At 36.8% G+C, this 16,337-nt stretch overlaps 1 protein-coding gene across 2 annotated transcripts in view; it reads right to left on the bottom strand.

Moving 5' to 3' along the window:
* The window catches only part of LOC129278604 (progesterone-induced-blocking factor 1-like), a 22,415-nt gene continuing 6,078 nt past the window's right edge, over positions 1–16,337 (bottom strand). The window contains exons 6-14 of one of the 2 annotated variants that reach the window (XR_010296041.1): positions 15,639–15,820; positions 14,587–14,712; positions 10,774–10,872; positions 7,926–8,091; positions 7,184–7,334; positions 6,282–6,372; positions 5,663–5,765; positions 4,463–4,819; positions 1–2,939 (exon numbers count right to left, since the gene is read on the bottom strand). Coding sequence is in view for 1 of the 2 variants with exons in the window: in XM_064111197.1 (XP_063967267.1) it covers positions 2,847–2,939; positions 4,463–4,657; positions 5,663–5,765; positions 6,282–6,372; positions 7,184–7,334; positions 7,926–8,091; positions 10,774–10,872; positions 14,587–14,712; positions 15,639–15,820 (1,206 nt within the window). In the remaining variant the exon portion in view is untranslated. The remainder of the gene's footprint in view (positions 2,940–4,462; positions 4,820–5,662; positions 5,766–6,281; positions 6,373–7,183; positions 7,335–7,925; positions 8,092–10,773; positions 10,873–14,586; positions 14,713–15,638; positions 15,821–16,337) is intronic. The other variant, XM_064111197.1, reaches the window with a different exon arrangement.

A 16,337-nucleotide genomic window follows, 5' to 3' on the forward strand; every position in this document is an offset into this window, starting at 1 on the left:
TACATTGCTTGTATTGCTTTAATGCCAGACTCAATTAATCAGTTTATATGATACCCTTATCTGTGGAATGTGTTTTTGCTGAACTGTCAAAACATTCACAAGTAAATTGAAAAAAAAAAAAAATTTGGTCCAATTATTTGGTCTAATCACCGGTTCGTCTATGACCATTTTGTCTCATAACCAGTTGGTCTAATAATATTTGTTTTATTTTCATTCACTTTGCCCAATTATTAGACCAGATGGTATATGGACTAAATGGCTATTAGACCAACTAGTTATTAGACGAAACGGTGAGTGGACAAAATGACAATTAGACCATGTGGATATTGGACGAACTGATGGTAGACCAAATGGTATTTGACGAGTTGGCAATTGGACGAATTGGCATTGGACCAAATGAAAATAAACCATGAGCTCCATTCTTCTCCCCCCCCCCCAAAAAAAAAAAAAAAAACTCATTCATGGACATCATGGTGCTGTGTTACTGAGATTCTGCAATCAATTGCAAAATGACAATGGCCAATCATGGCCCCGTCTTACAAAGAGTTACGATTGATCCAATCAATCGTAACTCTATGGAAGTCCATCAGTGTCATAATTTTTTCTACAGGAAATTTGCAAAATGTCCTTTGTAAACAAAGGCGAACACACCAAATTGTCAAGAAAACAATGAATTTATGAATATCTGAAAAAAAATTGAACAAACATGCATTTTAGATATGGGCGTTGCTGGCTTTTCATAGTTCAGGTTGATCAGATCGATCACAACTCTTTGTAAGACGGGGCCCAAGATCATTGTGGAATGATCATTTATATCAGTAAATAATTGTTTATCTTTGTGTAACAAGGCACAAGGGTGTGTTTCAGAAAGATCACAAGTATATCTGAATAAAAGTCAATAACGTTCGTCATCATTTTTGCCTTTAATTTTCACTATTAATGCTATTAAAGCTTTTAACTACAAACACATTTTCACTCAAACTGTTCTTAATCCTCATGACACAAGGCTGGCTACACCCCGATGTCAATGCTTAGTTTTTAATGCAGCCCCAAGTCCATGAAGTATGCTCCAGCGCTCTCCTGACAAGTCACAAACCCATCCTATTTATGACACTCACAAGCAGAGGTCTGTTTAACAAAAATAACAAATTTGCAATAATGGTTAAAAGCTACTGAAATCCTTCAATTTGAATGGCTGATATGAAACTTGTTATAGGGATTTTGAATTTGTTATTATAACAAGGCTTTATGAAAGAGGACCCAGGTCTGACCAGCCATAAGCCTAAGCAGGGGGGGGGGGTGAGAAGAGAGAGAGCTAGAGTAGTAATGTTGAAATAAAACTCATCTATGAGTCTGCCCTGCGTACTTCTCACATACTGTATTACCTGCACGAGTACCTTCTCATGAAAGAGGCTTCTGAGATGAAATTTTTCTTTACTTGCCATGAGCTGTGCAATGCAGTATATTCTTGAAAAGAACAGGCCCCCCCAAAAACCCCATGGGGATGAATTCTGGGTAACTTACATGGCATAGCAGGTATCATCATATGTCACGCCTTTCTCTATTTGCATGATCTATTCTCATACAAGCCACTTACTTTTCAGATGCCAAGCATGGAATGGCATGGGCCTATATCAGGGAATAATCATGCTTGCTTGTATCTCTCTGATTGGTAAATTTACTTCTAAATATAATACATGTTGAAATGGCTCCTTTTTTAAAGAAAAAATAAAAACAGCACAGAGAGAGGGTGCCAAGTATCCTCAAAGGTGAAATTCAAATTAAAATAACAAATAAAGATGAAAAATATTCAACAATTGATAATACATTTTATGAAGAATTTAAGATGAAGAATCAAATATGCCTGAGTCTTTAGACGAGGGAAATATGGTTCTTTTAAGGGCAATATACATATGATGTTTCCCGAAATAGGAACAAGTCAATATTATCATCATTACCTACAGCTATATTTGGAACAATTTAGACGTCTGTTTGCCTATCACTACTTCTGATTCCAGGTTATTCATGAACTTGATGACATAATCCTTGCCAAGTAATTGTGACATAAAATGGTTGTTGAGCTCATAAACTTAACGTGCTTGGGTATGATCAGTGGGAATGCATTCATCATCATGCGCTGCATATCGATCAAACTCATGCATTATCTACATTGTGTTGATTCACAAACTGGTTCCAAGCAGGTTTGCGTATATTGAAATTATTGATCAAAGTCGACTCCTACTGCACAAGTGCACTGGCAGGTTTTTGGCCAATGTTGCCCTCGTTTCTGTATAGTATTCCTATGGGGAAAACCAGGAAGAGGGCAACATGGCAAATGTCTACCACTTTGGTCTCGGATTGAAAGGAGCATGTGAAATATGGCTTTTTTATTTAGCTGCTAAAATGCCTAGTATAGGTAATAATTCACATTATTGCACATTAAACAAAGCTTCATATAGGCTTTAAGCAAATACATGTATGGAGCCATTAGAATCCTGTGCATTATCAGTAACAATACCATAATTTCGTCATCGTTCATCCCTATGGCATTTTGTACCGAGGAAATGTAGGTCGCCCAAACCAAAATTACAAGCACGTACATGTAGCTCTCTTGCTATACCTCCTCAATCCTTGATTTTGAGTAAAAATAAAGATACAACATTCAAAAAGAGATCTTGGTTATTCCTGTCACATACATTTCAAGAAATGAATTCCCCATATGACTTTTCACAAAAAGAGGAATAATGATAAGATTTGCAATGTCGTATCAGTGATATAATGTTCAAGTGACTGTCAACGAGTCATTCCATCAATTCTTTCTTATAGCCTCTGATCATACTTCTCTGTCACGTTCCTTCTTTCCATGTATTCTTGCGAGTTCCTCTGTTGGTGTTGCGTTCTTTCAGCTTATCATACCACTGTGAATCTTGGCTCTTTGTCTATTAGAATAAACAAAAAAATTAATTGAATAAACATGATTATAAATTAGTTTGTCACTTATAACACACTTTCTCAGGTTAACATTGAGAAAATCAACATGGAATATTATAAATGCCTCATCTCTCATACAAAATCGGTTCTCCATTATTTCTTGCTTTTCAAGGTAATGTACATATGCCAATTAAATCCATATTATAATACTTAATAAGTATAACATTGACTGGCTTTGAGGGAGACACTATCAATATTTCCAAAAGTAGTCTCATATTGCCCAGAGTCTTGGAGAGGGCAATACATGTATGTGTCTACTGAGAGAAAGTGTGGTCTCTCCCCAAAATTCCATATTATTAAAGTCAATATCATTATCATCACCTACAGCTGCATCATATGTAATTCAGGCTATTATTTTGAGCAGTTAATATGCCTGTTTTCTTGTAAATACTTCTGATTAATGGTTGTTCATGAACCTAATGAAGTTATCCTTGCTAAGTAATTGCGACAAAAACTGTTACCATGCAGGAGCGCACAACGCATAGCGCACAATAATGCATACAAGATCTTGGTCTTGATCAGTTTGGATTATGGATACTGTGGACTGATAATTTAGTACAGAGGCACTATAGGAAAATGACATAATTTGCGGAGGAGGGGTGTATGAATGTTATGGTCCCTAGCCATACAGCTGAACTCTGGCTGGGCCATTGTGACGAACAGGTACAATACACATTTACATATAGCTTGTATCGAGAATGCCTCTTTCAGGTAATAGTAATAACAAACATACATCCAGTGGCGTACATGTACCTAGGATTTTCCACAGGGGGGACAAGCAAAAAAAAAAAAAAAGGTCTTCAACCAGAAATAAAGGATCTTGTCCGCCAAAAAATTTGACAAGCAAAAAAAAAAAAAAAAAAAAGGTCTTCAAGACTCGTCGGGGGGGGGGGGGGGGGCAGGGATATGTCCCTTGCATGGGTTGTGACTCGTCAGGGGGGGGCAGTCTGTCCCCTCTGCCCCCCCCCCCCCCGTAGGTACGCTAGTGCATACATCCCCTTGTGCTACGTATGTTGTAAATCAAAGGTGTGTAAAAAATAAATGATAGTAGTTGCAGTTAACGCTGATTTCATGAGAGTCTGTAAAACCAAGATTAATGGTCACTTTTTCATCACAGATCCAGATCTGGTACATTTGCATAAACTAAACTTTGTGAAATCATGGAATATAAGCTGAAAAACGATCACAATGGAAATTGGCAACACAGATAAGCACATGTGGGACAGTGTATTATTACTGCTTTGGAAAAGACCCGACAATTCTCTGGAATGTCATGCTCATTTTGCTAATTTATCAGTAATGACACAATTTCTTGCAGAATCCTTAGTGACATATTTTTTTTCAATTTATGCCTACAGACCATTGGGTGATCAATTTATTGGATTCTGTATGAGCTCATTTTGAAATTGTGACCACAACTTGAATTTATCTTTCATTGTGCAATGGGTTAACGTCTTCATAAATCACTCACAAAGACAGTAGGTCGTGGCAGGTCACCCGCATCCAGACCAACGGTCATCTTCTTGGACACGGGATGCTGGTCACGACTCAATCTCTCATGAAGGACTGGACTGTGATGGGATTCCTTGTTGCCATGGTAATGTGGTGTTTCCTTGTTGCCGCGCTGGCTGAGCTTCATAACAACTTGTTTCATCAGAGCCATTTGCTGCCATGAAAGAAAGTGAGAAGAATCACACAGTAAAGATTTTTTCAAAAAGTAATGTGTTAGTTCCTTGTTATAATACAAAGCCTTATTCAGGTATAACCCAAATAATTTATGACATTAATATAACAAAGGTTGCGGATAACAACAGTTAAAAAGCTCTAGCTAGATGGACCTCAGGCCTTCCCAAAACACACACTTTTGCTTTTTTATAGTATTATCTACAAATTAAAATTGATAATGTAAGATGAATATATATTATGAAGGCAGCTTATCATACTTGCTGATAGATACATAAATCGGCTAAAAACTTCAGGTCAAGAAGAGTTGCACTGAATTTTGACAACATGAATTTGTGAAGCCACAACTATTTGGTTAAATAGAACTTTAAATTCAGCTGCGTTACATCCCGGCACAGTATAGTATATACATGTACTAGCTGTGCTATTGTATTTTCGAATTATTACATTATTGCTATCATCATTATTATTAATATCATTCTTTTCATCATCATCATTATGAATACTATTATCATTATTATCATTATGACTGTGTAGTGGGTTTCAGGTTAGACCATTTGTTTTTCGTGGGCAAATGTTGGTCCTGAAAAGGACCACCCAGACTTGACGTTTCGACAAGTGTGTTTTTGTCGTCTTCAGGAGAATGAGCAAAATTTTATAAAAACTTAAATCAGTTAAGTGGTTGTTATTGTTATTGGTTGTATATCAGTAAAGTGATTTTACCACTATTTTTACTATCATCATTATCATTATGATTGTTATTACTTTCATTATCATTATTGTCCGTATCATCATCATCATCATCATCATCATCATCGTCATCATCATCATCATCACCACCACCAACACCAGCATTATCATCATCATCATCATCACCATCACCACCACCATCATCATCATCACCATAATCGTTATCATCATCACAACCACCTCACCACCATCAGTACCATCATCATCATCATCATCATGTTCTAAATCTCCTCCTTACCTCCTCTCCTAGTTGTTGTATCTTTGTCTCTCTTCTCTCAATATCTTTCTTCAGTGATGTATTAATCCTTTCTAAGCTAAGAACTCTCCTTGCCAGATGAACACTAGTAAAAAGAAAAATAATGATAAATGTGACAGAAGGTAATAAAGACCGATGATGAAACATAGCTTAACAAAGCTAGGCACATAGCTGACATTTTATTCTTTGTATTTTCCTTGGTCTTCTGAGGAGTACAACTTTAAGAACTTTGGATAATGCACTTTGACATACAAAATAATATTTATTAATATCAGTAAATAGGACGTGAAGAAAATCCAGTTGGTATGGTTTGCATTAGCCCCTATTAATGTACAAATGATTCATCTCGATATTATAATAAACTGCTATTACATTGTCAAAACACAGAACACTGTACTCCCAGCTAATTAACCCCCTCAAAAATAAAATAAAATAATAAATAAATGAATGAATGAATGAATAAATAAATATATATATAAAATAAAATAAGAAATATAAAATAATAATAATAATAATATTAATATTAATAATAATAATAACAATAACAATAATAATAATAACAACAACAAAAAAACAACTAAAAAACATTAATCCGTCATACCTGTGCTGTAATCTCCTTTTTGCTGTAGAGGGAACATTTGCTCCATAGCCATATGAGAACAGAACCTTCTCAGCCTCATCAGCTTGGTCATCTGTGATGAATAAGTCATATCAAATCAAACAAATAAACAACAAAAAATACAATGTTTCTGATCTACAATGTGATTGTGTGAACTAAACAAATACTTTAGTCAGGGACAGATCCAGAATTTTTAAAAGGGGGCATTTTTGTACAGAAAAAAAAATTAACAAGCCCCCTTAAAGTCTTCACTCCCAATTAATGGTGATTCAGGTCAGGAAAAATTTGACAAGCAAAAAAAAAGGAGAAAAATAAAAGGGTCCTCAGTTGCGAATGCATCACATATTTCCCTAACCAATATTTGTTATGCCTCTTAAAGGGGGGGGGGGGGGGGGCGGGGGCATGGCCCAGATGTGAACCTTCCTGGATCCGCCACTGGCTATAGTGTTTGCGATTGTTCAATAAATCAGCAACAAATTAAGTGCATGTGTATTTTCATGCTTACATTCTGCTCATTATACAGCTCTTAAGTCGAGGAAGAGATTGAGTCTTGCCACGGATGAAAGAGTCAAGTTATTACCATTATTTTGTCCACTTGCATGAAGTTTTTAATAAAATACTGATTTTATCACGTGTTGATCGTGATACTTTATGTGAAATTCTTTGATAGAAAAATTGTCTTAAATTCTAAATGGTCGCAATTTGTTTTAATGTCTTGCCAAACACCAAACCTGCCGCTTCTACATGTTAATATCCCTCGTGGAAGCAAAAATCTTATGAGAATATTGATGGGGGAATATTATCAGAGTGATTTATCCTACCTGATGATTTATCATGTTACGCATAAAGCAAATGCAGTAATATTTTAAGTAATCTGTACTTACATTCGGCAGCCTGCATTACTACTTCATCAAGTTCTTTCTCTAGTTTCTCATAAGTCTCTAGCTTTGATTTCAATTCAGATAGCTGTGCTTCTAATTCAGTAGCCCTTCTCTCCCCTGAAGACTGCATGGTGTAATATTCTTTTGTCAAAACCTGAACGAAAGAAAACAGATTGATCATTTAAGCATGAAGTTATTAAAATTCTTATCTTTTAATCTTCAAATTGGCAAATGTATAATTTGTTTATCATTGTTACATTTAATGCACAGCTCAAGCTTAAAGGTAAAAGAAAATAGTTGCAGCAATTACTTCATGAGAAAGTCTTTAAAATCAAGGTTAAATGCCACCATATTATCATAGATCTAGTACTGGTACACTGAAATAATCTTATCTTTGTGAAATCAAGGAATCTTAGCTAAAAACTGATAATTCTGATGATCACTAACACAAACAGGCATATGTGGGACAGTGTATTAATAATGTTTAGAAAAATATCTGACATTTTATGGAATTCCATGGTTATTTTACTCATTTCTCGGCAATTACAAATTTTTTATTTATTTATGCATACAAACACTTGGGTGGTCATTAAATCGGATTCTGTTCGAACTCACTTTGAGATCGTGACCACAACTGGTATATATCTTTAAGTTGGGGTAATAATATCGCACCTCAGAACTGACAGTACTTCTGGATCGATAGCGCTATAAAACTATCTATCATTATTATCCAGCACAAATATACCTCTAATTTCTTTTGGAGTTTGTCGCAGTCCACCTGGGCCTGTTTGAGGTTCCGTTGAGTCTCCTCCTGAATCATATTGGATCTTTCTGCTTCAAAGGTCTTTAGCTTGGCTTCACTGCTCAACTCCATGGCTCTGGCATCAGAGGTGGACTGCAGCTCTCGGTACCTGAGAAATGACAGGTTGGATTGAATGAATTGGTTAATGTTTTGTTTTATTTTTCTGAAAGTCTTTAAAGGAGAATGAAACTTTTGGAGCAAGTTAGCTTTTGTGAAAGCAGAAAAATCAAAGAATAAGATCAACAAAACTTTGAGTAAAATAGGACTAGCAATAAAAGAGTTATGAGCATTTGAATGTCGAGATCACTAATGCTATGGAGATCCTCCCATTGGCAATGCGACCAAGATCTGTGATGTCACACACGTACAACTCTCCCATTTGGACACTGAAAATATACCCCAAAACATCTCTTTTTGCTCATTCTAATCATATGACAAACGATTCATCAATGATATAATGTTGTGAAACCTCTGTACTTGTCATCTCATAAAGAGAACACCTCACCTTGTGATAGACTCTATAAAAGTGAGAATATAAGTGAAATAAGTACTAAAGTAATGAGGGAGTTGTACGTGTGTGATATCACAGATCTTGGTCGCATTGCCGTTGGGAGGATCTACATGGCACTAGTGATCTCAATATTCGAATGCTCATAACTTTCTTATTATTCATTCAATCTTCCTCAAACTTTCAACAATATGTTTCTTTGATTTTTCTCTTTGATATGGATTCAGCTGGTTTCAAGGGTTTCATTCTCCTTTAATGTATTACAGATCCAAAGCATTTTAAAAGATATGTTCGTAGGAATGGTAGCAGGAACTAGACCAGGGCCCCGTCTTACAAAGAGTTACGATTGATCTGATCAATCGTAACTCTTTGTAAGACGGCCAGCAACGTCAACATATTATTCATGTTTGTTCAAAACATTTTCTATCTATGATGTATGTTCATGCATTCATTGTTTTCTTGAAAATTCACTGTGCTTCTCTTTGTTTACAAAAGACACTGCAAATTTCCTATAGACAAAAATATAGCACTGATGGATTTTCATAGTTAGTTACGATTGATTGGATCAATCGTAACTCTTTGGAAGATGGGGCCCAGGGACCCATTGCATAAGACACTATTATGGTAAATTTGCCATCCAATGGTATCTTTCATTAAATCCTTGATTTTGATTGGCTGAGCATTGTTACCATGAAAGTTACCACTGGATGGCAAAGTTATTATGATACAGTAGTACGTTTTATGCAATGGGGCCCAGAAAGGGGGCCTAATCATCATCTAACCTCAAAGACCAAGACCCTGCTTCAGAAAGAGTGGTGATCAAACAGAACTTAAATCAACTTGATTTCCAACCGATCAAAATCATGCATTTGGGATTTGCACTTAATGGAATTTTATGAAGTCAAGTGGGCCCTAGAACAGATGTTTATCCTTATAATACACTGATAATACTGATTTTCATCATAGCGCAGAAACTTAGGGACAGTGATTTTCCGTTTCAAAAAATTGCCTTTTCCGTTTCAGAAAATCTCAAATTCCGTTTCAGCATGTCAGAAAACGGAAATTCCGTTTCCCCATAGACTTTGTACACACGGAAAAGTGACAATTCCGTTTACACATTGAATAGCAAAATCAACACGTACACTCGAACTGGTCAAAATTTGTATCTGCTACTGTACCAACAACACAATAGAATCCGTTCTAATCGGATCTATGCGGGTGCATAAAATATTTTTACAAACCCATTTAGCATGCATACATCCTCACCTTTCACATTATTAGCATTATTTCACGGTAAAATGATATTTCATGGATAATTTTGGGGTTTTTTGGACATCGTTATCATCAGGTAACGGCTTTTGCCAATCCGCCATCTTGGATTTTAAGACCACGATATCGTGCTGTTACATGTTCAAACGTAGAGGGCAGCAACACACGACCGTGTAGTTGAATGATATGTGTGCATGTGAAGCCCAACCCGGCCGGCCGGCCTGGTACGGTGCGGGGTACAATGGAGTGTGCTGATGTCGAGTGCAGTCACGATGTGTGAATTGTCATGATAGTAGCGAAGTGAGATCGTGTTTTCTGGGGTTTTGTGGCCATTTAATATTCTCATTTTGTTGTGATTTTGGAGATAATTTCTGTTGCTATTCTGTGTATTTTGAGGGAAAATACGTTTTCCGTGATTTTCCGTTTGAAATGCCACTTTCCGTTTCAAAAGGCCCTTTCCGTGAATTCCGTCCGTTTTCCGCGATCGCGGAAAATCACTGTCCCTAGAAACTATGTGCATATATTCTACTGCGCTGTAATTAAGAGCTGATGAAATGCTTGAAAACAAATTTAGAAAAGGGGTAAAAAGAATGTATGGGAATTAATTGAAAATATAGGTTTTTAATCTAAGTTTGAACGTTTCTTCTGATGGAGAGGATCTAATAACATACGGAAACCATTCCATAATTTTGGGGCTGCGCAGGTGAAAGCACGATCTCCGAAAGTTTGTATTACGAGCGGGGATGTAAAGGAGCAGATTATCATGAGAACTGCGCAGGTTTTTTTGCCTGTGAGCTTTTCTTGGTAAAAGCTCAGAAATACAGCTGGGGGCTTGGCCACTTTAGTGCCTTGTACACAAATAACAAAATCTTAAAAGATATTTGTTGGCTAACTGGAAGCCAGTGCAGATCTTTTAAGATACGGGTGATCTTTGAAAATCTAGGCTGACAACAAATCTTTCATGTCTAGCATAATAAGTTCACAGTTGAGAAATGAGAATAAACAGGGACTTACTTTGCAAAGAGCTCCTCATATTTGGTCTTTCCTTCCTGGTCCGATGCTGAAGCTCTGTCTTTCTCTAACACTGCATTGTCTCTCGCATCCCGCAAACTCCTACAAAATGAAGAAATCACAAGTTGCTTCAATATTGTCGCAGCAGCATATCAGTACACGGGGACATGTCACATGACATGTCACATGAAATATCACTTTTGTGCCCCTGACCCACTTGCCGCTCCCACATTTCTTTGCATGTTTGTATGTAGTGTAACTGTTTTTCTGATGTAATGTATTTGTACACTTTTTATATTGGTCAAATAAATAAATAATAATATTGATAATAATAACCCATGCACCACTTTGTTTGGGTGTAACATAGCCCCCTACAGGCCTTGCAGACTAGAAACACACAGGAAGTGAACTGCGGGAAGACAGGCCGATGCTTCGTCAGGCAATGACAGGGATGCTCCATCATGCTCAGAAGTGCACTGAGAGAGAGAGGCATGGAGCTCACGTAGAAGATTAAAGTGTATGGATGCTAATGCTCAAAGCACCATCAAACGAGGATGATTTCATTCATATCACAAGACTGCAAATTAATGTACTCCGTAGTTTTGAAAACATTCACAATTCAAAGAGTGTGTATAGTTGTTGTTTTTTCTGACTCACACTGTATAGTGTGACAGTACACTAACTGCTGTTTTGACACCTATTGTTTGTTCACACTTCATCTTTCATTCTGCCTATATCTCTCCTAATCCCCTACTGTCTAAAGTGAGCTCTATGAATAGTAATACAAGAGGGATGAAAGGGATGTCTCTTTTTAAAATCAGATTGAATTGAAGGAATTGAGTGACTTTCTTGCACATGGGTAAATTCTAGCCCCATCCCTACGTTTGTTTTGTCTTGAATGTATATAGTAAATGTATTTTTATTCATTTATACTGGTGTTTCTTTCATTTGTTATGTTAAATGTAGACTGCAAACTATTTTTGGTTAATCTTCACATATACTTGGGAAAATTTTTATGCTGTAGTGTCAGGCACTACTTTCTTAATGTATATCATGTGAACACCTCTACTCTATAGACTGTATGTATCATGTGAACACCTCTACTCAGAAGATTATACATGTATGTATCATGCAAACACCTATACTCAGAAGACTATACATGTATGCATATCATGTGCAGGGGTCATGGAAGCGAGGGGGGGTGGGGTTCCCCCACTCTTTAAAAAAACGTGTACAAAACCGTAAAAATGACCATCTGATTGTGATTTTTTGCATGGTCAGCCCCCCAATTTTGGCTCAGCCCCCCCCCCCCCCCACTTTGAAAACCGTTCCGCGGCCTCTGATGTGAACACCTCTACTCTGAAGACTGTATGCATCGTGTGAACACCTCTACTCAGAATACTATACATGTATGTATCATGCAAACACCTTTACTCAGTAGACTGTATCTATTCTACATGTATGCACACCTGGGCTCCGTAACACAAAGATTAGCGATCAATCGCTAAATGAAGTGACCAATCAATACAAATGTTAAACGCGCATTAGGTCTAAAATACTGACCAGGGACCAATCAGTGCGGTTCTTTCATATTTGCAATCCATCGCAAACCTTTGTGTTACGGAGCCCGGGGCATGTTATTCAGAGTGCATTCTTTTCTATTGTATCTCCTGTTTACTAGAGCCTTAAACTCTGCTACATTGGGCAACGTGAATCTCATTCCTATCTAGGATGTCTTTTGTGTCTTGCTCTGTGCACTGGAGCCTAGTATAGAGTGCATTTAGGTATAAATAGGGCAAGTTAGGGAATAGATGGTAGTTGTATCTGGGATCTCAAGGCTTATGGCACACTCGCTGGACCGACCGCACGCAACATACCCCGTTGCTCAGGATGCGTTAGCAGCTAGAGGCCCTATACTTCAACAGTGCGCTCTGCAACCCAGAATTCAACCCATACAGGTCACGTCTATGTAATCTCCCTAGATCCCATGTTAAGGTTAGATAGTTGAGGCTTGATAATTATAATTATTGTTAGATATATGTAATTATGTGTAATAGTCTCGGCAAACCTCTACAATACAATGCGAATAAATACAAAATTTAATTTAATCTAACAAGGCAAAGAGAGTATAAAAGGAGCTGTAACTTGCCCACCTAGTTTCATTCATTCATTATTTTGTTAGAATAGGAACTAGAGTACTCTTATTAACATATTCTTCCTCTTGATACATGCAGGATAGGAGTAATAGTTGAAAATACATTTAGGATTTAGGATTTGAAGAAATCATGGCATCATCCTCGGGGACTGTCGCGAGAAAAGGAAGAGAAAGGCAACATTCTGGGGTTTTTTTGCCACTATCACAAAACTTAGTATGAATAAATGCCTTAGCATTACTTCAGAATGTTTATTGCATCTTTTCAGTGTGCTGTTTTTCTGAAACTGTAATAGACAAAAAAACAACAAACATGTTACTGTGTTATATAATTTTTGATATATTTTCTTATATATTTTTTGTAAATCATATAAATGTAAGACTGAAAAAGTCTTTTTCTTTTCTCTCACATTGTCTTTACATTACAGGAAAAGATTGTTGAACCTGATCAGCAAACTACAGGTTATGAACAGCAGAATGCTGAGCTCAATCTAGAGATATCAATTCCCAAATAAAATTCATGTATATGAAGCTCCATACTGTGGGAAGCTAACAAAAGAACCAATGCCATAAAGTCTGGCACCAAAGTAATCACGAGAGAGAGATGATTACTGACACGTCCATGCATGGCTAACTTGGAGTCAGAGGACGCAATATCTCCATCGACAAACTATACACATCTCTTCCTCTCACTGAATGGCTACTGAGGAAGGGGATAGTGATCACTGGTACCATGCAGGTTAACCGGATAGGAATCCCCACTGGCATGAAGACAACTGAAGACAGGGAGGGTTTTTTCCTATCAAGTGGTCTGGAATCAAGAAAATAGGAATATGAGTCTCCAATTCCTATGTTGTGCGAACATAGTAGTCTGGCCCTGGAAATGTCCTCCTCCTGACCCCTCCGAGCCCACAACTTGGTCAAACAAAGGACGATAGAAAGAAAAAAACGGCCGTGTACAAGTTCTACGACTTCACAAAAGAAAGGACAGATATAGTAGACCAGAGAGCACAGAGCTACACAACCAAGGTAAAATCAAATAGGTGGGTAGTGGTTGCATATTGACACCTGCCGTGTCAGCAGTGCCACAATCTATGCTATGAACAATGGAGAAGATCCAAGGAATCTTAACTCCTTTGACTATGGGTGGACCCTCTGCAAGAGTCTCGCAATGCCATTCATCCAGCAATGGCCACGTTGAGGTCTACAAGCTTCTGTAGTAAGCAAGACTAGTGCATGCTCTGACTCGGAGGTCACAATAGCATCTGTAACCAAATCGACTCCTTAGAGCCAAGAGCGATGAACGAAGAAGATGCAGGCATTGACTGGAACAGTCAAATGGAGACGGACTAGAGCGAACCAAGATGAACATTCATTGAAAGTCTCTGCATGATCGATGCCAACACTGAGGCAAATCTGTATGCAGTATGCATTCAGTCCTCATGTGCATATCATGCTATTCAGATCAGACTGTGCAGCAATTTAGCATTGCTGAACATTGAGAAGTTTCAACATATTCATGACTGAAATTTAACAGCTAATGACTGAAACAACATTTGATCACCTCAAATTGAAAATCATAGTGACGTTTTATGACGTTGATGTTGCCTGTTCACTTCATGGCTTAAATACGACTAAGTTGTATTGGTTATAGCCTGACTCACCTGTTCTCTCTTTCAAAGGTATCCCTCATGGTACTCTTCAGTTTATCAATCTCAGTTTCTGTCCTTAGTCGGATTGACTCTAGCTCTTCTCTTAGTCGAGTCTCATACTCCACCTTACACTGATCCCTGCGAATAAAAAGTTTACAGACTTAAATCACCTTGAATAAGCCTTTTTTAAGTACTTCGTTTCAATTCGTGCAAAGTACAAATGATTAATTACATTTCAAATTTACAAGAATTGTTATTATTATGGAATGGAATATTACCAAGTGTTTCATAAAAGCCGCTTGGAAGTTACGGCGGACTTTATGCAGGACACTAGTGACCCTTTCTCATGCTATATGATCCTTGTGCAGCTGACTTAGTACATAAGAACATGTTCCAGTTGTGCAAAACCTTTTTTTCAGTTTTTCAATTCAGTTCAGTTTATTTCATTTCCATTTTCAAACAATAAACATAACAACAAACACATAGATACATAATATACAAAAGTGATCAGTAAAAGTTGTAGTTTTGTAAACACATTTTGATAATTAAATAATTGAGAATTACAGGTCATAGTTAACGTATCAAAATGAAAATGAGGGACTTATTAAAAAGCAAAGCTTCTATTGGTAAGCCCCTCTGGAAATAAGTTGTGATTATTTATGGAAAGCCCACCAAGATTCAATGTACTTTTCATATAAAAATATGTAAGGGTCCTTTTTTTCAAGTAGTATTTCAATTTGTGTAAATTATCAAATTTTTAAATTTACTAGAATTTATATTTTCAAGAATGGAATGCAACTTGCCTGGATTCAATGTACTTTCTATATAATATGTACGGGTCCTTTCAAGTAGTATATTTCGATTTAGGCAAATGATGGATAACATTTCAAATTTCCATGAATTTTTTTTCTAGAATGGAATGCACCTTTAATCATCTTGATCCAATGCACTTTTCATCAAGTGTGAATGGATCCTTTTCAAGTACTACATTTCATTTCAAGTAAATGATTTCAATTTTAAGAAATTTACAAGGGTTGTTATTTCTAGAATAGAATTCAACTGACCTGGATTCAATGTACTTTTCGTAAAGCTCTTCTCTGGATCGCTTGGCATGGTCCACGTCAGCCTGGGCACACAGCAGACGTTCTTCAGCATGGGCAAGTTTGTTGCTGACATCGCTGAACTGCTTTGAAAAGTACCCCTTGTCTTGGTCAAGGAGAAGCAACTCTTGTTTCTTATCGGCGAGCTATGGGATGGGGGGGGGGGTGAAGTACAAAGGTGATGAACTAATTATTGTGACAATCAATAAAAAGAAAAGCTTTTGAATATACACAACTATGATTATATTCTTAACATTGTGAGATCACAGGCACCTAGATAATGTGCAATGTAATCTATACGGAAGTATAGTCAATTTTTCTGAAATAATAAGATTTTATTTGAATTAATTAGTTAATTTATGTATAAATCATACTTTGTGTTAAAATTCACTAAATAAAGCTCCTACATGTAGAATGTTAATTTTAGGTGAATTTTTTTTGGCAGCATTCCTCACAATGGTGTTTCAAAAATTTGTTTGATATTCAATTTCTTATGTGTTTTAATGTTTATGAATTTCCCATGTGTTTTTTTTTTTTTTTTTTTTTATTCATGAAATTTTGCATAAACTTTTTTGCAGAATAATTACATGTACCGTAAGTAACGGACTATAAACCGCACCCGTGGATTAACCGCACCCCCAACTTTGGACTAAAAACAAAAAA

The sequence above is a fragment of the Lytechinus pictus genome, chromosome 16 (assembly GCF_037042905.1).
Source record: "Lytechinus pictus isolate F3 Inbred chromosome 16, Lp3.0, whole genome shotgun sequence".
NCBI lineage: Eukaryota > Metazoa > Echinodermata > Echinoidea > Temnopleuroida > Toxopneustidae > Lytechinus > Lytechinus pictus.